The 20651-nt window shown below is 40.4% G+C and overlaps 1 protein-coding gene across 1 annotated transcript in view; it reads left to right on the top strand.

The window, feature by feature from the left end:
- The first annotated feature begins 2397 nt into the window (after positions 1-2397).
- The window catches only part of LOC101979791 (plasma kallikrein), a 23793-nt gene continuing 5539 nt past the window's right edge, over positions 2398-20651 (top strand). Inside the window, exons 1-11 of the mRNA XM_005362563.1 lie at positions 2398-2519; positions 3103-3161; positions 8280-8442; positions 10272-10378; positions 13697-13856; positions 14244-14353; positions 17230-17389; positions 18127-18236; positions 18775-18937; positions 19027-19139; positions 19297-19465. Coding sequence (XP_005362620.1) covers positions 3104-3161; positions 8280-8442; positions 10272-10378; positions 13697-13856; positions 14244-14353; positions 17230-17389; positions 18127-18236; positions 18775-18937; positions 19027-19139; positions 19297-19465 — 1313 coding nt within the window. The 5' untranslated portion in view covers positions 2398-2519; position 3103. The remainder of the gene's footprint in view (positions 2520-3102; positions 3162-8279; positions 8443-10271; positions 10379-13696; positions 13857-14243; positions 14354-17229; positions 17390-18126; positions 18237-18774; positions 18938-19026; positions 19140-19296; positions 19466-20651) is intronic.

The raw sequence follows: 20651 nt of genomic DNA, 5'->3' as shown, positions 1-20651 counted from the left end.
GTTTATATTTGCATTCCTATAAAGATATGCATAGTTTTAAATAAACATACTCATATGATTTTAATATTCACTTATAACTAAAACATAATTAGATTACTTGTTGTAAAGATGTTCTTTATAAATTTTATAGGAACATAATCTTAAATATATTGAAACTATACATTTTAGTCCTTGTCATATTCAATTATTAGTCATTGCCATTACTAACCTAATATGATTATTCATTTTATAAAATAGAGCTTAAATGCAAGCTTCTAGTTTCATATCCATTTACTCTAGATGAAAATCTGTGTTCACCAATAGATATGTTTAATTCTGGATTTGAATGACTCAAATTAAATTACATTATCTTAGCAAAAAAAAAGAAAGAAACCATCTACATTTTAAACCTGTTGTACTGTCGTGGAGTGCCATCCTGGCTTGCACTAAGAACTCCAATAATTGTCTTATGAACTTCCTTTGTATGTAAAAGCTGCAGTTCTCTCACTGTTTCTGAAACTGTCTCTTCATTTCTGACTCCTGAGAGATCAAATATAATGTGTACTAATGAGACATTTTTGCAATTATCTATTTATATCTAGATAATTTTTGTCATATTTGAGGAATCTTTTTGGTTTGTGTTTCTTCAAAGATTTCCATCCATTCTTCTGGGATTATAAGACTGGAAAATTGCATGGAGGTGTTGTATATGGATTCTAGGTTTTTTTTTTACTATACAAAATTCCCTTTTCATTTGTGTGCTGCTTTCTGATTTTGTTTAGTGATTGTATTCACCTGCAGTTCGCTGAACCTCTTCTAGACAGTTTTGAATCCTTTTTAAAAGATCTTGTTTTATTTTGGTGAGTCATTGATTGTATTCACTTGTTTTGATTTCTATTTTAAAGGTTTTATTTTTATTTATTGTGTATGTGTGTCTCTGTGTAGGTGTCCATGCGCATGAGTGTAGAGACATCAGATCTGCTGGAGGGGAGGTGCAGGAGATTGCCAGCCTCATCCTGAGTGTGCTAGCAAGTGAACTCAGGGCTCCTGCAAGAGCAGTGCGTGTTCTCAATCATCAAACCATTTCCCCAGCCCCTATGTCAAGTTTGTAATCAGGCAATCAGCTGACCCTCTTTTATTTATGGTTACATATATGGATTCTTTGCTTTTTTTTTCTTTTTTTTCAGGCAATCAGCTGACCCTCTTTTATTTATGGTTACATATATGGATTCTTTGCTTTTTTTTTCTTTGGGTGATATTATTTTTTTATTATCAATGATTTTTCTGTCTGTGTGCTGATGTGTGCACTTTTAAATGAAAAGCCATTTGAAATAATTTTTAAGTTCATTATTCATTTATTATACAAATATGGGTGTGCAGATGTGCACACACAGACATGTGGGTGTGGAGGTCAAAGGACACCTTTTGGGAGTTGACTGTCTCCCTCCTCTGTGTAGGTTCTGAGGATTGAACTCATGTCCACTGAGATACTTTTCAAGCCCCACAAATATTTTAGGGTTTTTTTTAAAGCTCGTTTCACCAGGCAAGTCTGTTAGTCAGATAGATAACCAATAAATTCTGGGTTAGCCAACTGTGGAGTTAGAGTTATGTGCATGAGGCTAAGATTGAATCTTGGGTCCACAGAAAATATCCTGGCATCGGTGTCCATTGGAACTGCATTGATAATTGAGTCCGCAGGGTTCATACCTGGATCCTCAATTCAGTGGAGCCAAGATTTTATGTTTGAGGATTGACTTAAAATCCTAGCATTGAAATAAGCCTAGACTCGAAAAACCAAAAAAAAAAAAAAAAAAAAGAAAAAGAAAAAGAAATAAGCCTAGAAACTGAGCCTCCAGGGGTCATGCCCATATATTCAAACCCATGGGCACAGTTTGTTCCTGAATCTACAATGACTGCCCAGGAAAAGGTACCACTGAAGGGGACCTTGTGACTGGGCCTTCAGCTATCATCCTGGAGCCTGGGACTGCAGGGGTTTGCTGGACTGATGCTGGTGTTTCCTGGGACGAGCTTTGGTGCCAAGACCTGTGAACACTGATCTTTGCATCACTGTTCTTTATCCATGAAGAGCACATCTCCATGCGTTGCTGCCCAGGCTTGGTGGTGAGGTTTCAGGTTAATGTGGAACTTCTACCATTGTTCAATGCATCTTTGCTTAGGTCTACATTCTCACCAGGTGCTGTAACCCATCACTTGGATTCCTTAGCACTTGGGAAGGCCTTTTCTTGTGTGTTGAGAACTGTTCAGGTGGATTCCTCTGCAAAGGGAGGCACATTGGAAATGCCATCTCCGATGTGCATTTCTCAAGTGTTTGCTCAACTTCCCGGAATCGTTAACATAATAAACGGCCGAACCTGGACTGGGCTGTTCAAGGACTGTATTGACAGGTTAAACAGTTGCAACTGATACCAGAGCGCAGGTCAACACTGGAGCCAAGCAAGTACTGCCTGCAGCGGCATGTTCGGGGAGCGTGGAGGCTGATTCCCTCTCCTCCAGAGCCACGGAAGCAGCTGTCCTTTCAGGTAACCACTTTCTATTATTCCGATCATTTCCTGTGTCATTTGGCATAATGCATTAGTCTCCTGAGAGTTTGGAAAATCTAGAAGGGACTGTTCTTTGTTTGCACAAATATTTTGACATACAACATTTTAGAAAATAAGACTAAGGTTTTGATTGGTTTAAAAGTTTTAAGTTGGCTTGGATATTTTCAAAGATTTCCTGTATGTAGGGATTGTCGGTGATATTATTGTCCTTATTTATAATAATTTTGTGTGAGTTAAGAAAATTGATGTGTTTAATTATCTTTATTAATTCTCCTTACAGAATAGAAACAAAATTAACAATAAATACACTAATATAAAAATATATAAATGCACTAATAGTAGTCCAGAGGTCTCAATTTGTATCTCAGGAAGCGTGATAAATATTTCAATTTTCTATTTACAAAATATTCCCCCCAAATCCTCACTCTCTTCCTGATTATGTGCTTTGGTTTGCAACTTAGACATTTACCAAAAAAGCAAAGTCTATATATTAAATTAAATTCAATACATAGTCAATAGGATCTAAACCTAGCACTTATGTGATATTTTTTTCCTTTCAAAGGATGATTTTATTCAACCAAGTGGGTTATTTCATTTCCATGTTTGCTACAGTTTCCTGTGGTAAGTATCTTCTCTAGCAGTTAAAAAATAGTGTGTGAGAGAGGAAGAGTTGTGTAAAACATTAACAACTCTTGGAGAAAGCCATTAGCCATACACTCTTGGGGAAGGAGGCAGCTGCCGAGGCTTCAGGGCAAGAACTTCTCTTTAGCTACATTGCTCCCAACACCCACAAACAGTCGGAGGGACAGAGGGGCAACAGGCTATTTGTGCATTTGTTAGCAGACATTTCTGTTTAGAGATTACTCCCTGCCAGAGTTCCTCCCATCCCCATGGTTCCTTGTTTTTATTACCGGCCTTCAGAAAACAAATTCTACCTGAAAGATGGGAAGACTATTAGACTCTATACATTGTTTGGGTCCAATTCAAATATCTGATTAGTGTGTGATATTTTTAATATAAGGCATAGGGAACTCTTTCTAGACTGAAGGTAAAGACTTCAGATGTAACTAGTGTATTATCCCCTGGGTGGTCCTGATGGAGAGCTTTCAGTTCTAGGTGTCAGTGTGTTCTGTCTTTCTCTGTGTATTCCATTAGATTTTAGAGAATAATCATGGTGGGGCAGGAGAGATGGCTCAGAGGTTAGGAGCACTGGCTGTTTTTCCAGAGTTCCTGAGTTCAATTCCCAGCAACCACATGATAGATCGCAACCATGCCTAATGAGATCTGGTGCCCTCTTCTGACCTGAAGGCATAAATGCAGACAGAACACTGTATACATCATCATCACCATCATCATCATCATCATCTTCTTCATCATGTCTCTGAACACCCCCTCTAATCAGTCATTGTAGAGTGAGGTTTCCCCTTGCCTACAATGAGGGGTAGATTCTGGGTCAGGGGTGACTTGTGATGTGACCACACCACACGGATTGTTTTCTTGACTCTCAAGTATTTGGCAAAGAGAAAGAGCCCTGATGAAGGCCTATCCTTGTCAATGGAAGTCATTTCGTTGGGGGGGAGACCTTTTTCTTCCCTATCTGCTAATTACACCTCCCTCCATCTGTCCCATCCAGCCTGTCTACCTGCTCTTCTGTCACAAGCATTGCCATGTTCAAACCAGTCAAATATGGAGGAGTGATAGCTAGAGATGCTATTGAGCATAGCTAAGATCAGAAAAATGACTTAAAAACAGACGTGTGTGTAGCACAGATAATAAATACAGTGTTTAGTTTTGCCATTATAAAAAAGAAAAGTGATTTAAAATTTATGCTCACGATAGAAAAATTAGAGATTCAAGCACATATAATACTTAAAATCGAATATTTTATATAGTCCCAAAGTATGAAATAACTGTTGCTAAATTATTTTAGTCTTTCATATTTTCTGTATGTTTCTATCTGCTATAAAGTGTTGTTTACCTTACCCTTGCTATTTATAGCTAATGTTAATCCAAACAAACACTTTTGTTATCTGTTCCTCTTTATTGTGTACATTCTAGGAACATATTCAATCATTTTATAAATTAAATTTAAAGGAATAAAAATGTTTGATATGAAGGTATAAATACTTTTGAAGGTTTTTATGGCAACATTATGGGACTGCCTTCCTGAAAGGCCAATCTCTGGCTTTCCCGACAAGCTTCTGAGAATGTTCAACTGTCTCACTCGGGACATTGCAAATGGTTATTTTTGTAGTTTAACAGTCAGCTTCCTGCAAATAGGGCCCAGATTTCTTCCCAAGGAACTATCTCCAAGTTCTGGTTTACGTGGTCATGGGGATGCTCCTTCTGCTGCTGATGGTCAGGCTGGAGCTTCTGACTCAGCCAGGCCAGAGCCAGAGCCGCAGGCAGTGCTGGAGTCATGAGCTAACCAGAGTTAGTCCTGTAACAGGTTTTTCCTTAGGTTTCTACGGAAAGATTCAGATTTATTTTTATTTCCACTTGACTTGAGCTTCTGTTCTTGCTGCTGTCATGCGTCTTGATACTAACACATGTCCTCGCCCATGTCCCTCTCGCTCTCAAGCTGATTGCCTCTTTTTATTATTCTTGTTGCATATATATGTATCTATGTACACAAAAGTGTATAATTACGTACGCCTTGTGAAGTTTATTTTATTTGTGTGCACATGGCTTGTGTGTGTGTGTATGTGTACATTGGACAACCAGTAAGTGGCTCATCTCTGGGAGAGGTTAATTCTCCTACTCCCAGAAGTCTGAGTTGCCTATAGATCTTTGTCCAGGAGCTGGACCCCATGAAATTTCCCTCTTCCATGTTACCATGTCCATTGATACTGTCTTTGTTCTGGTCTTGTTTTTGCAGATGTTTTGAGGAGACCGTTTCACAGCAGATTCCCTGATATTCTGACTATCATCACCTTCCCATGCCCTCTGTCATGATATTCCCTTAGCCATAGATTCAGGATGTGTGATTTAGATGTAGCCATTGTGGCTTGTTTACTCCTGTGCGTTGACCTTTACATTGCGTCCAGTTGTGGTTTTCTGTGATGGTCTCCATTTGCTGTAGAGAGAGGCTACTATGATGAGGGGTAACAGCTACACTTATGTAGGGAAGGTGGTTAATGCACTGTCAGCGGCTTTCATACAGGCAGAGTCATTTATATTCCTTTGGTAAATTGTCTTTCCATATCTGCCATTTGTTATAAAAATAATTTAGCATTCATTTATCTTATATCTATGTCTACATAAGCATATGCACACACATACGTGCACATATATACACACATATGCACACACACACATATTGCCGTGGAGAAGAGAGGACAGCTTGTGGAAGCTAGTTCTCTCCTTTTACTCTGCGGGTTCTGGGGATCAGACTCAAGTTATTAGTCTTGAGGGCAATCACTGACTCCTGAGGTTTCTTTCTACCACTCGCCCAGAATTTTTAAAGTTAAGATGCTTTTCTTTCCTTATTGGGGATATTTTTCATTTTCTTTTTTTTTTGAACATGTACATTCTTAATATGACCAACTAACATGCCCAATGTCCGTGGAACATGAAATATGAAAGATATTTCAACATGAAACCCGAAAGCTGTGATTATTCTAGATCACTTAAGTTACATAGACTCTGTAATAACAACACTGTCTTGGTCATCATCGCAACCACCATCATCATCGTTGCCATTAACAACTGAGGAGGATAAACAAGTCTACAACTGGAACATTTCCAGTCTTTCTTCCTCATTTGCTGAGTCACATGCTTGTCTACCAAGACTCAATGCAAGACAGGGACTTCCGGGCCATCGCTGGCTGCAGATAGTGTTTTTCTATGTCTGTGCGATGAATGGCAGAGAGTGTCTGCTCAATAATTATGAAATGCTAACCACATTAAAAACAAGTCTCTTTATAGCTACCATTACCGCTGGGCCTACTATTGTGTTGTACAAATGGGACACTTCAGGTGTCCACTTGGGAACACATATTCCCAGGGGTATCTACCCAGGAAAATCTGCTCCTTCCAAATATAAACCTGACCCAAGAGGTAGGCATGGCAACAACTCTCTGATAAGAGAAGCAATACTGTTAGTTTGACCAATCGAAATGGGACTTAGCATCAGGCTCTCCAGACAGAGAGAACATTAAAGATCTTAAATCTACAGTGCTTAATAAAATACATGTTGTCTAAACACCTATTCTTCGAAAAGTAATGGCCACATAGAGAGATGTTGGAGAGAGATGGACAAGGTTGCCGCTGGGATACTACGTAGTTCATGAAAACCTGACTGATGAAAACGGACAGGCTACCTAAGGTGGAAAACTCAGGAGAAGATTTGGGCTGATTTTTTTTCATGTAAACGCAAATTCATGATTAAATCAGTTGAGGACAATGTTCTAATGATATGTGGGATGCGGACACCGCACGTCACAGAGCCGTGAGTCAGCCCGAGCAGGGCTTTTCGGTCTGCTCTCCAGTTAGCTCCCGAGGGCTCTTCCATGTTTCTTATGTGAAAATTATTTATTTAGACTTTTCTTCTCTTTTATTGAAAATAGATTCTTCTCTCGTACAATATATCCTGATTATAGTTTCCCTTCCCTCTACTGCTCCCAGTTTCTTCCCATCTCCCATTTTCTCCAGATCTACCCCCATTTCTGCCTCTCAGTAGAAAAGAGTGGGCTTCTAAGAGGTGATAGCCAAACATGACAAAATACCACATAATAAGATAAAACAAAAACCGTCACATCAAAGTTGGACAAGGCAAACCAACAGAAGAACCGTAAGAGAAGGCACAAGAATTAGAGACCCACTTGTTCACACACAAAAATACTAAACTTAAATCTATACTATGTATGTAGACCCATGTAGGCCCTCTGCTTGCTGCTTCAATCTCTGTGAATTCATAGGCGCCTGGCTCAATAGATTCAGAGGGCCTGGTGTGGTGTTCTCCATCCCCTCCGGCTCTTACACTCTCTGCCTCCTCTTCTGTGGAATTCCCTAAACCCTGAGGGGAGGGGTTTAGTGGACACTTCCCATTCAGAGTGGTGTGTTCCAAGGACTCTCTCTGTGTATGTATAATGTCTGGGTGTGGAGCTCTGCAAATGCATTTTCCTTATCCAAAAATAAACTGGTAAGGGATCAATACTCAATAGTGAGCTTGCTTGGATAAGACCGAGGCAGACAGCAGGGCATAACACTGCACGCTCAAAGGACAGACAGGGCTGAGAGTCAGAATGAGTTTATGTCCCAAGATGCTTTTCACTGTGCGAGAGTAATCATGGCTGAACTCTGAAGTTCAGTTACTGACTTCTTTCATGAAAATAATGGTCCAGATCTCAATCTCCCCTTAACGTGTTAAGGAATCTAGGGTGATGTTGCTCCCTAAAGGGTTTAAAAAAAAAAACATTGTCTATCAGTTCTTAAGGTGAGATGTTTTCACACCATGTTATACAGCAGGCAGAAAATAATTCACACTTTATTTTAGCAGGGATAGTTTATGTACAAATTATTATGTAGGTAATAAAAAAAGAATCAAGTTTTCTGCATTAAGTTCCCATAAGATGACTTTAAATAGCTGTGCTGTTAAAGTCCTTGGCATATTGTTTCATTCCAGCTCTGTATTTGTAAAGATCTTTAGGCAGTCATTGGGGTGAATAAAAATAATAACAAAACAGATGGAAACTGTAACCCTTTTCTCCAAATCTCCTTTTAATGGTTGTATCCCAGGATGTCTGAATCAACTGTACAAAAACAGCTTCTTCCGAGGTGGGGATATAGCTGCCATCTACACCCCGGATGCCCAGTACTGTCAGAAGATGTGCACCTTCCACCCCCGGTGCCTGCTCTTCAGCTTCCTCTCAGTCGCTCCAGCCAATGATCCCAATAAAAGGTAAGAGGTGGTATTTTGTCATATCTGGTCAGACATTTCTCAAGCTACTTCTGGTTGTTTGCAAAATTGGTGTCAGGTTCCTCGAAGAGATCAAAGACCATTTTCATCAAAAGTTCCTAGATCTTTTCTTTGCAAAGCAGACGTCTGGACTACTGACCACAGACACAGACATCCTCAAGAACCACACCTCTCGCTCACAGCAGAGGGAGGCAGTGATGCTCTAGCCAGGGCCCAGAAGGAAGAGCATGCAACAAGAAAGGGTCCGTCCTCATACCATAATATTTAACCTTTCTGGTTCACCTTTCAACATGTTCCCACATGCACATTTGTTTATGTATATAAATATGTTATTGGTTAGGTTCTGCATATGAGGAAAAACATGTGTGGTTTTTTTGTGATTCCACTTAATATTAGATATTCAAGGTCCATCCATTTTCTCATTTTTCTTCAGCATTGAGTATCATTTCTTTACATATTTTCTGTCTTATTCATTATTTATTATACATTAACTAAAATGTATTATAAATGCCACACATAAAACAATCACAAACCCATTAACCAGACCCAAAGACTGTACAAGTCAGTGGACTTCTATCCAGTTACAGTAGCCACTTGAAAGGGAAGCCATAGAACTTCATAGTGGACTTTATTCTTTTGCTTTCAAAAATGTATTTTATTCACTTATATGCTACTTGTCCAGTAAAAGGTGAAAATTTCGCCTGCATAAAGAAATATATTTACTTGACTTATTATATTTTTGAGTAACAAAGTTGAGAATATATAAGCCAGGAATTTTGTTGATAATAGACTTAAGATCTAGTAGACACATCTCAATGGTACCTGAAGTGACCCAGTTTGCACATTTAGAACGTACATTTGTGTGTGTGTGTGTGTGTGTGTGTGTGTGTGTGTGTGCATATGGGTGTGGATTACTATTAACTGGCAATTTTGACAAATGCAAGTATTAAAAATATAGTTGGAAGTTTTACCTTAATTTTCTTTCATTTAATCAATAGCCAAAGTGTAAATTTTTGCTGCTGTTTCCATACCTATAACTTGCCTTCTCATTCTATCTGATTTTAAGAATTAGAAATTTGACACTCATTCTCTAATCCCTACGTGCCAACCTGAAGAAAAACACAAACTACACGTGACATTCGCTGAATTGAAAATTGAACTAGGCACTAGGATTCTTATATATAGTAAACTAACACAAAGTTGATATTGAAGATAGAAAAATCCTCCCACTAGAGGGAAACTACCAGGAATCAATAAACAAGGTGAATAGCACATACAACCCCAGCTCAAAGGCGATTCAATATTTTAAAATACTTCTAAAAATAATTTTCTACTTTAGAAAACGTAGAAGTTTAAGATGGGAGAATCATAAGTTTAAGGTCTGTTTGCTTCAAAATAAACTAAATAAAAGCTGCAGGGTGGAATGGGAGGGAAGAACTGGCTGGTGGTAGAACACTTGATTAACATGCTTGAAACCCGGGGTTTCTTCTTCAGTACTACATAAAATAGAAACAAAAGCCATTATCTTTTGGGAAGAGGATCTGTGGAAGCTCAAATGCAGGCATAGCCATCAACTCTTAAAGATGGCTGGCTCTCTGGCATAATGCATGAACACAAAGAAAACCCGTAGTGTAGATAGAGTGGAATTGTCTTAAGAATGTCTTTTTCAGCAAGCATCAAGGAAATGCTATCAGTTTCCTGACCCCAGGCTTTATTTAGTAGCACATCGAAAATGCTGGATAATGTCTTAATGTGTGTTTGTCATTACATTTTCCTTTAAAAAAAAATGAACCTTTTTTTTTTTAAACAAGGTTTGGTTGCTTCATGAAAGACAGCATTACAGGAACTTTACCAAGATTGCATCGTGCAGGTGCCATTTCTGGTTATTCTTTAAAGCAGTGTGGCCATCAAATAAGTGGTAAGAGGTGAATTCTTCCAACAAAATTTGAATTACTGACACTCTTTTTATTTATTTATTTATTAAAGATTTCTGTCTCTTTCCCGCCACCGCCTACTGACACTCTTACTCAGAGCAGCTTTTGCTCATAGACTTTACTATCATGAACTTCTAAAAAAAGAACACTAAGAAACATAATGAAGACGGAGCAGCATCTTGGTCATAAGAAGAGGTTCCATACATCTAGATAATGTTCTTTTCTTTATTAGTTACAATGCACAGCTTTGATGGGCCTCTGTTATCTATGGTGCTCACATACAATGTAAGATTTGGACAAAGAAATGCCCCCTTCAAACAACAGAACTTCCCTGAATCCAGAAAAGACTTTTCAGAAAGACTCAGGGGACAAACCATCCCCGGGTTCACTTCAGGGAAATTTGTGCCTCCCACCAGAATTGATTTTGCCCTTTCACCTCAAAGAACATTTGTCAAAGTCTAGAGACATTTTAGATCCTTACAAGTGGAGAAGTTGGTACTCTCTATGGCAATGGCCTGAGTTGGTGCAACACATTCTGCCAGTCACAGAGCAGTAAGTCACAACTCAGAACTGTCTGGCCACCACTAGGTCATTGATAAGGGTCTAAGACAGTAATTCTTAACCTTTCTAATGCTATGATCCTTTAATATAGTTCTTCACATAGTGATGACCTCCCAACAAAAAATTATTTTTGTTGCTACTTCATAATGGTAATTTTGCTACAGTTATGAATCGTGATATGTGACATGAATATCTGTGTTTTCCAATGTCTTTGGCTACTCCCGTGAAAGGATTATTTGGCCCTGAAAGGAACTGTGACCTACACATTAAAGTCAGCTGACTTAAGAAATCGTATTGTTTGCCATTCAACCCAGACTGAAGGATTGAGTTCTGTCTGTCAATCATGCTTAGCATAATATTTCTTACAAGGAATGTGAACACTAGGATGTTAGAAAACTTTATTTCTGACATCCGTTGCAACTGATAGGAAACAATTTCTACACCATCTTAAAGGCTTCATACAAAGAAGACATTTCTCTAACACCACAGGGACTCACTAAAAAGAGTGAGGTGGCATGCTGGAAGAATCTTAAGAAACGTTCTGAACTATGCTGTTTTGTCTTTTCATAGTTCACTCTGTAGGTTCAAATTTCCAGAGTCCTCATTTTTTTCCCAATAACATACAGTCTTGGTCTGCAATTTGAATTTTAGGTAATTAATGAAGGGTGACAATGGCTTAAATATAAACAGTACCCCACCAGTGTAACAGCTACAGTTAACCTGAAACAAGATACTTTTCCTATGGTATATGACCAAATCCATATACTACTATAATGTACATTATTTGATTAAATTTTATATATTATGATTGTGACTGATAACACAATTTTAAAAAATAGAAATATTGTGTCTTTTCCATAGGTGCTTAGTTGTTATCTTTTTCCCCTGCTTAATCTTCCTCACCGAGTTTGACTCTAAAGTGCCTAACTTTCTCCCAAATATCATCAAGTTAAAAAGTGGTCCCAGGCCAGGCAGTCAAGGTGCAGGCCTTTAATCCCAGCACTCTGGAGTCAGAGGCAGGTGGATCTCTGTGAGTTCAAGACCAGTCTGGTCCACAGAGTGAGTTCAAGAACAGCCAGGGTTACACTGAGAGACCCTGTCTCGGGGGGTGGGGGGAAAGGTTTAAAACATGGTGTCCAGAAAGCATTTTTAGTCAAGACTATTGAGAGGCAGGCTTAAAATTTACAGATCATTATTAAGAAAATGTTTTTATTTGTGACTGCTTCATTTCCTGTGTTGACTGAAGCAAATTTAAAGGAACCTCATTCTCTGATTTATAGATTCCTGCCCTGTATCAACTGCCGGGAGTGTTCAGCACCCTACACCCTAGCATAATACTTCTCTATTAGTCGATGTATACATAGTCTCCATGTATAAATTAATTTTAAGATTCTTAGACACTTACAGCTATGTACAATAGAATATTTTTTGTGCTAACACAAACACAGAGCTAATCTAATTATGTTGTCTTAAAAACAAAACCCACAAGAGCCTTATTTGGCTTATTTTCTGTTAAAAGAATTAACTATATTTTTTAACTATATTTTTGACATATGAGATAAACTTGAAAGAACAGGTTGGGCTGGCTAAAGTCCCTTTGAAACTTCAATGAAAGAGGTGTTTAAATGGAGTTGAAGAACATTTTTAAACCTGGTGTGCTAGCGCATGGCTAGAATCCTAGCACTAGGAAAGCAGACGCAAAGATCATCTCAAGTTCAAAGTCATTATTTCAAGTTCATCTTGTCTGAAATGGGAGTTTGCCACATCCAGCATGGCTTGGGTCCTAGAAAACTGACTAGGGTTATCAGGGGAATAAGAAAGGACAGACACATGGGCCAACATGCAGAAAGAAGGGAGTTCAATTGTAAGCATTGAACCCCCAAACCCAAACTATGTACAGCCCAGGGGAGGGGCTCACTAGTCTCAGAGGGAGGTCTCCGATGACAGGGAGTCTCTCCCCTTGGGCTGTCAACATCCTCGAGGAGGATGCTGAAGTTGCTGGTCTTTGCACACACTGGTCAGTTGTTCCTGAACACCAGGGAAGGCTTTGCCAGTTTTCCATGGGTCTGAGGCATTGGTCCTGCACATGGCTGTGCTTGCGTTAATAGACTTCATCAGTTCCTTACACATTGACTCAGGACTTCCTCTGGTAGCCACAGGAGTTTCAAATCAGCCAGGTCTACAAGGCAAGACGGGGTAGGGGGCAAGGCGGTGGTGGTGATAGTGGTAGAATTTAAGAAAATTATAAAGCAACAAGGAAAATGGTTTTGTCATGCATATAAATAAATTCCCACCCACCCTCTGTAAAAGATTTAACACAGATGCCAACGGTAAGAAGATCTGCGGTCAGAAATCACAATCAGACCAGAGTAGGGGAAGGAAGGAAATAGATATAGATCATGTTTTTGTTTTGTTGTTGTTGTTTGTTTGGGGGTTTTGGTTTTGTTTTGATCCAGAAGTTAAAGGTACACCAGTTAGTCAAATCCTTCGAATCTCTGGCACCTGCAGTCCGGATCTTGTTATTCCTGCCTTGTTTCTTTATCAATGCCGCTGGTAACTTCAATGTGAAACTGTCCTGTTGCATATACCTTGCAGGTTAGGAAGCAAAATGACCCACTTTCAGTGGTGGTGCGATAGAGGTCAGGTAAACACACTGGGGTGTGCTAATGTCCAGCAGGGTTTGATAATTTAGATAATGCGCTAAGAAATTTGGCCAAATGTCTCTATGTGTTTCATTTCAGCTTGCCACCAAGACCTATATGAAGGACTTGATATGAGAGGGTCCAACTTTAATATATCTAAGGCCAACAGTGTTGAAGAATGCCAGAAATTGTGCACAAACAATATTCACTGCCAATTTTTCACGTACGCTACAAATGCATTTCATAGACCAGAGTACCGGTGAGTGTGGCTGAATGGGTCTCATGAGAACATGCCATGATTTAACAGCTTCATGAAAAAAAAAAAAGTCTGTTTCTCCTTCAGCTAAAGAGCAAAGGGAGTGTAGTCCTGAGAATATATTTCTTATTTATATACGTAATTCCAATGGCATTTCCAAAGATAGTAAACTCCATCTGGTCTACCTATAAGCGGTGTATGGAGTGAAGTGTAGTGTCTGACGATCATGTCTGCCATCCCGTTTGCGCCCTAAAGGGCCCTTTGCTGAAGGGAAGAGAGTCTGTTGATTAATCCCACCCATATACCACTCTGGTTATCATTTCAATAGCAAATGTTACCCACACGATTTTGCACACCTTAAGAAGCGTGGCATCTTTTGCTGACTTTCAGGAACAACTGCTTGCTGAAGCTCAGCGCCAGTGGAACGCCCACCAGCATAAAGACACTGGATAACCTGGTATCCGGATTCTCACTGAAGGCCTGTGCCCTTTCAGAGATCGGTAATTAGAGGATGACTGTTCTACTATGATTGTGATGTGCTAAATGAGAGGGCCCGGACATATCCATGTGCCACGCCCAGGGACCTGGGAATACGATGCATATAAACCAAAGGGTTTATGTAAATGTGATTGGATGGAAAAACTGTGAAATAAGAATTACTCTGGATCAGCAGAATGTGCCCTATCCAGGCTCAAGGGTCCCTATACGGTGAAGAGGGAAGCAGAGGAGTCTAAGTCAGAGATGGAAAGACTTGAAAGGGTTGTTTCTGCCTTTAAAGCTGGAAGAATCCTAAAGTGAAGGGATGCCATGGTCTGGAGAAAAGAAAAGGGCATGGAACAGGTCTCCCGACATGCCCTTCCAAAAGAACAGAGCCAAGCCAACCTTTTGACTGGCACCTAGTAAGGTGTACTTTGGCCTTCTGATCGCTAGGACCAAAAGAGCATGAATTTGTGTTGCTTAAACCTCTAATTTTACTGTAATATTCTTGCAATAAATAGCATTAGGAAGGTACACTGACACTATAGAGAAAGGCACGAGGTCATTCGACAGTGTCCATGTCTGGCTAGAAGGGGATGTTGCCGTGAGTCAGCAAAACCCTCTAATTTCAGACACAGAGGTAGCTTCAGTTGAACTATCCAGACAAGTGCCATACTTAACCCATCAAGGTACCAGTGGTGAGATTCACTGAAATCAGATCACTTAGAGTAAATCATGCCAAATACCGAATACTTGCTCTATGTCGTGTCCTGTATTGGTCTGAGTTCTGGAATTTGACCTCTCTATGAAAGACGGAGAAGTCCAAAACAATTTAACTCTTTTCTTATTTGTTTTTTTCTTTTCTCGACGCATCCTCTCCGCGCTGTGACATTCAACTGGCTCCAATGTGTTAGTTATTTAGTTTTAATATCCATTTTTTTTTCTAGTTTTTGAAAACTTGACTACGAGAGATAGGGCTGTTTATTCAAAATGTGTTCTGTTCTAAATAACATATTTATCTTAGACTGCTTATCTGCAACTGTGCCTGAATGCCAGATGACTGGGAAATATCTAAAGATAAAAAGGCTCTTCTGGCTCATGATTCTGCAGGCCAGGAATCTAAGGAAGGGATGGTCGTATCTGACCAAGACTCTTGTGAGTCTGGGGGGCATTCAGAGATTCATCGCCAGTCTGACTCAAGTTTTGGTTTTAGTATAATAGAGACTTTTTTTTATATTAAAAGGACTGGCTGGGATCAAACCAGAGAGAGTTCCCTAGGTAAGGCCTGGCTATTGTTAGACAAGGAATTTTAAAGGCAAAAGCCACAGAGTTATAATTTTTGGAAAACCAAATTAACTCATACCCTGTCTGGGTGCGGGCAAAGCTTGATTTTGTAATAGACGTCCAGCAGGTGTGCCCAGCCATCCAAGCCAGCAAGCGTTTCAGACAAAGGCAGAACACAGCAGTTAGCCTGTTTAACCTTGCAGGAAGAGCTGAGACAGTGAAATATTTTGTAACAATCAGAAATTTCTTTAGAGTAGTCCAACTGCTCCAGGAAGTGGTCCATCTCGGCCCAGCTGACAGGGTACGTTCAAGGTAGGAGTAACTTGGATTGAACAAGTTAAAAGAACAATTTCGGTTTTACAAGCCTAGCACAGTCAGTTTATCCTCTGGACATAATTTTCATCATCATAGGACCTTATGCTGCACTACAGCACGGTACAAAAACGCAGGTCAAGTGAGCATGTGTAGAAGCTTTGGCTTAAAACAACCTGCCCTTGGCATAACTGATCAAGTTCCCCAAGAGCAGGAACTCACTCGCGCAAGAAGCTTTAGTCAATTCACATGGGCTGTGCCTTCATGACTTCCCACTAGGTCATACCTCCCAACACAGCCACGCTGGAGAACAAGCAGCATTAGGAGATTCTGCTGAGTGCAAACCACGCCGCAGTCTTAACAGCACATTGCTGCAAGGATTTATTTTTTATGCATAGAGAAAAACTGACAAGATTCCTTGGTCCCGCCTCAAGCCCATCCCAGGTGCCCCCCACAGCCTCAAAGAGTATCGCACATGCCCAGCCTCAGACTGCCCTGTACTTGACTTTTTGAGCTGCAATGAGATCACACATCTCTTCGGTCTGACTGAACGTCCCTTCACTGAGTGATAACAATCCTGCACGTTTCAGAAAACGGCCATGATTTTTTTTTTTTTAAGAGGCCGGTCTTTTCACAATCCTTGCATGCCAACCAAAGCCCCAGAAAGGTTGTCTCTGGGCCTACAGGCCTAAATTAAATTCATAAGGCAGGGGTGACTTTTAGTCATCACCACACCCTCGTCCTTAATCGTATCAGGCACGCCTTTAGCTTTAGGGGTGAAAAATGGTAGTTCCTGGGATAAAATCATATGCTAAGGTCAAAATAGCAGCCCTGTCACTTAGAGTCACACAAATATCCTGCCCTCCCTTTAAAATGTTCAGCCTCTTGCCTAACGACTCTAAATGAATTGTATTTAAAGACTAGTTCTCAGCAGTTTACTTCATGGATTTCGAAAGCATTGGAGGTAACCACATCTGCCCCGATTAGTGAGTCAATTCTATTAGCAATTCCAATTGAGAGAATCTTTCTATATTAATGGCATAAAATTCAGAGAGTCACATGTTCGTATACTCGGGAATCCCGTAAAAAACCAGTAAACTGGAAGCGTTACTGTATATGCAGAGGACCTGGTGCAGACCTGTGCAGGCCCCGTGCATGCGCCTGGGTCTCTCAGTGGGAGATTTTAAACTCAGGATGTTAGCGCTGCGAATACTCAATTGTCATTGCCCTGGTTACTGTGCTAAAGCACAAGCAAATTCGGCATAGTGTCGCTGAGGAATGCTCTTCTTCGGTGAATTCACAGGTTGCCCCATGAATATGTTCCAGCACTTTGCCTTTGCAGACCTCGATGTGGGCCAGGTCATCACCCCCGATGTGCTCGTGTGTCGTACCATCTGCACCTTCCACCCCACCTGCCTTTTCTTTACATTCTACACGAACGAAAGGAAGATAGAATCCGAGAGGTGAGTGTGAGCCGAGCGTGCCAGCTCCTAGCCTTTCTAGTCGCCAGCGGAGGCTGGCAGGTGCCTTGCTGGTTTCCCTGACAGCGGTAGAGCCTGGAGTTTAAGTGGGTGCTTTCCTGCCAGGTGCAAGTTGCTTCAGAGATTAGCAGATCCACCTACATACTTTCCCTTCATAAAGCAAACATGCCATTGAGTTAAACAACAGCGGACCGGCAAAGGGATCAGACAGCTTTCTCACTAGCATTAAGGTTTTAGATTGGCTTGAGTTAAGAGCTGCTGCTTCAGCCTACCCTTTAATCTCGTGAGAAATCAGAGCCCTGCTTATCTTGATCTAGGCTCTAGTCTGACCTCTTCGTCTTTCAACAGCTTCCCATTTCCTTTATGTACAACATGGGGCCCGCAGAAGGATGTGTGGATACAATACCGCAGGCAGCTTAACTCCACACAGTTTGTTCTCTGGATCCTTTTTCTTCTTTTTCTAATTAGAGGGTGAAATTTTACCCTCTCACCTCTTCTGGTTGTCCCGTGCCTTCTGGCTTTTGCCAGAGGGAGAAGGGACTCCATTTACATTTAATCCCTGTGGTATTTTGGAATCTTGCCATCTGATTGACTGAAGAGAGTTTCTCAGAATACAATCTTCGCAGTTGCATTTTAATAAAAAGAAAAGGGAGCCGCGTTCCTGTAATCTGTCTGACACCTCTAACACTTCTTTCTCTTTTTCACTTGTTTTTAAATAGGAATGTTTGCCTTCTTAAGATGTCTAAAAGTGGTACTCCAAGTCCCTCTGTTCCTCAAGAGAATGCTATGTCTGGATACAGTCTCTTCACCTGCAGAAAAGCTCGCCCTGGTAATGACTCACAACGATGGTGAATGACGATTGTCTTAGTTTGCCTCTTGGTTGCCATGATAAACACCATGACCAAGAGCAAGTTGGGGAAGAAGAAAGTTTGTGTTGCAGAAACAGACACAGGACCTGAAGCAGGGACCATGGAGAATTGCTGCTTTTTGACTGACTCCTGTGATGGGCTCAGTTATCTTTTGTTGTTGTTGTTGTTGTTGTTTTAATACAATTCAGGACCACCTGCCTAGAGGTGGCACTGCCCCCCAGTGCATTGGGTCCTCCTCCTTCAATCCTTAATTCAAAAAAATGTCCCACAGACATGTTCACAGGTCAGTCTGATGGAGACAGCTCTTTAGTCGCTGTTCCCTCTTTTCTGGTGACTCGATTTTGTGTCAAGTTGACAAACACTAACCACCACTGGGTGCATCAGATCTTGGGGTCTTCTAAAAGTTGATGAAACTATTCTCAAGACACTAAGGAACATTCTTATTATGGCTTATTTCCTGCCCCATTATATATCCTTGGATGTTTTTACATGCTGCAGAACCCTGCCATTTCAAAATTTACTCCGGAGTTGACTTTGGAGGAGAAGAGCTGAACGTGACCTTCGTACAAGGAGCAGATGTGTGTCAAGAGACTTGTACAAACATGATTCGCTGCCAGTTCTTTACCTACTCATCGGTTCCACGAGACTGCGACGTGGAGGGGTGAGGGGGCCGCTTCTTTGATCACCGGCAAGGAAATCATTTTATAGTTTTCTTTGCGGGTCTGATTTTCTTCTGTTCATTTTGTCCAGGTGTAAATGTTCCTTAAGGTTATCTGTGGATGGCTCTCCAACTAGGATCACCAGCAGTGCACAGAAGATCTCTGGGTATTCTTTGCGATTGTGTAAAGCTGTGGACAGCTCTAGTGAGTGACGATCATTGGTTACGAAACTGTATGGAAGTCTGGGTTGTGGTGACCGATGGCTTGGTCTCACGTGATTGGGGCTATTTATATTGTTTCCTTGGACGGAGGGGATGCTCATTTGTGTCTAATTCTGACCACGCATCTCAACACTTTTCAGTTTGCACAACAAAAGTAAACTCACGAATTGTGGGAGGAACAAACTCCTCTTTAGGGGAGTGGCCATGGCAGGTCAGCCTGCAGGTGAAAGTGGTGTCTCAGAATCATCTGTGTGGAGGGACCATCATTGGACACCAATGGATCATAACAGCTGCCCATTGCTTTGATGGGTAAGTTTCAGATACATTGTGTGTGTGTGTGTACATGTGTACATGCTTACGTGTGCATGCTCACGTGGAGGTCAACGTCAGGTGTCTTTTCTACATTGCTGTCTGTTGTGGAATATTATTTTAATGAGGCAAAGATGAACTACATTTTTATGCCTAATATTACTTTTACTTTGTAAAGGCATGTTGCTTTTGTTTATGCTGTGTTTGTTTAATTATGAACAGGTATGTTATGTTTGTTTTACCTTGCCTGCCCAAGGAACCTGATTGGTCTAATAAAAAGCTGAACAGCCAATAGCTATGCAGGAGAAGATAAAGGCAGGGCTGGCATGCAGAGAGAATAAAGAAGAGGGGAAATCTAAACCCAAAGGGAAGAAGGGGGAGAGAATCAGGGTCATACCCAGGACAAGAAGCCTGGCAGACATAGGGAAGCAGTGAAAGTATGAGCTCCAGAAGTAAAAAAGGTAATCAGCCCTGAGGCAAAAGGTAGATAAAGAGAAACAGCTTAATATAAGTTAAAAGAACTAGCCAGAAACATGCCTAAGCTAGGCCAAGTATTCATAACTAATAAGTCACTGTGTCATGATTTGGTCTGTGGCCCAAAAGAAACAAACTGGTACAACTGTCCTTCTTACTTGTTGAGACAGTGTTTCTCACTGAACCCCTTTGACCAGACTGGCTGGACAGCAACTCCCAGGGATCTGCCCGCTCTGTCTCCTGGAGTGTTGGAATCTGAACTCAGATTCTTGTACATGTAAAGCGAGCCCTTTGCCCACCAAGCCATCATCTCTTTGGCTCTGACATATATTTTGATGAAGAGAAACGTTTCCAAGTCTTTGCCTAAAAATTATTATTATTTTAAATTTAGTTTGTACATCTTTTATGTGGTTAAGTTAAAATTCAAATGATGGGTAGGCAGGTGTTAAGCCACAAAGTGTCTTTAATTCAATTCCCTGCTTGGCTCATCTTAATTAATATGGCAACTTGATAACTCTGATGTAATGGAAGCAATTGCTTTCAGGATTGGTAAACTGAACTTGATTTTCCCACAGCTTCTTGGAAAGTCACAGAAGCAGTCCCATATTTTTATTTGTAATAAACATGAAGTATGTAATTACTTCATGTTTATTAATAATATATAATAGTAATATATTTATTATTAACTAGCAATAAATTATTAATTATATTT

Source organism: Microtus ochrogaster, linkage group LG7_11 (genome assembly GCF_000317375.1).
Source record: "Microtus ochrogaster isolate Prairie Vole_2 linkage group LG7_11, MicOch1.0, whole genome shotgun sequence".
In the NCBI taxonomy this organism is placed as follows: domain Eukaryota; kingdom Metazoa; phylum Chordata; class Mammalia; order Rodentia; family Cricetidae; genus Microtus; species Microtus ochrogaster.
This window is presented reverse-complemented; position numbering and strand designations above follow the sequence as displayed.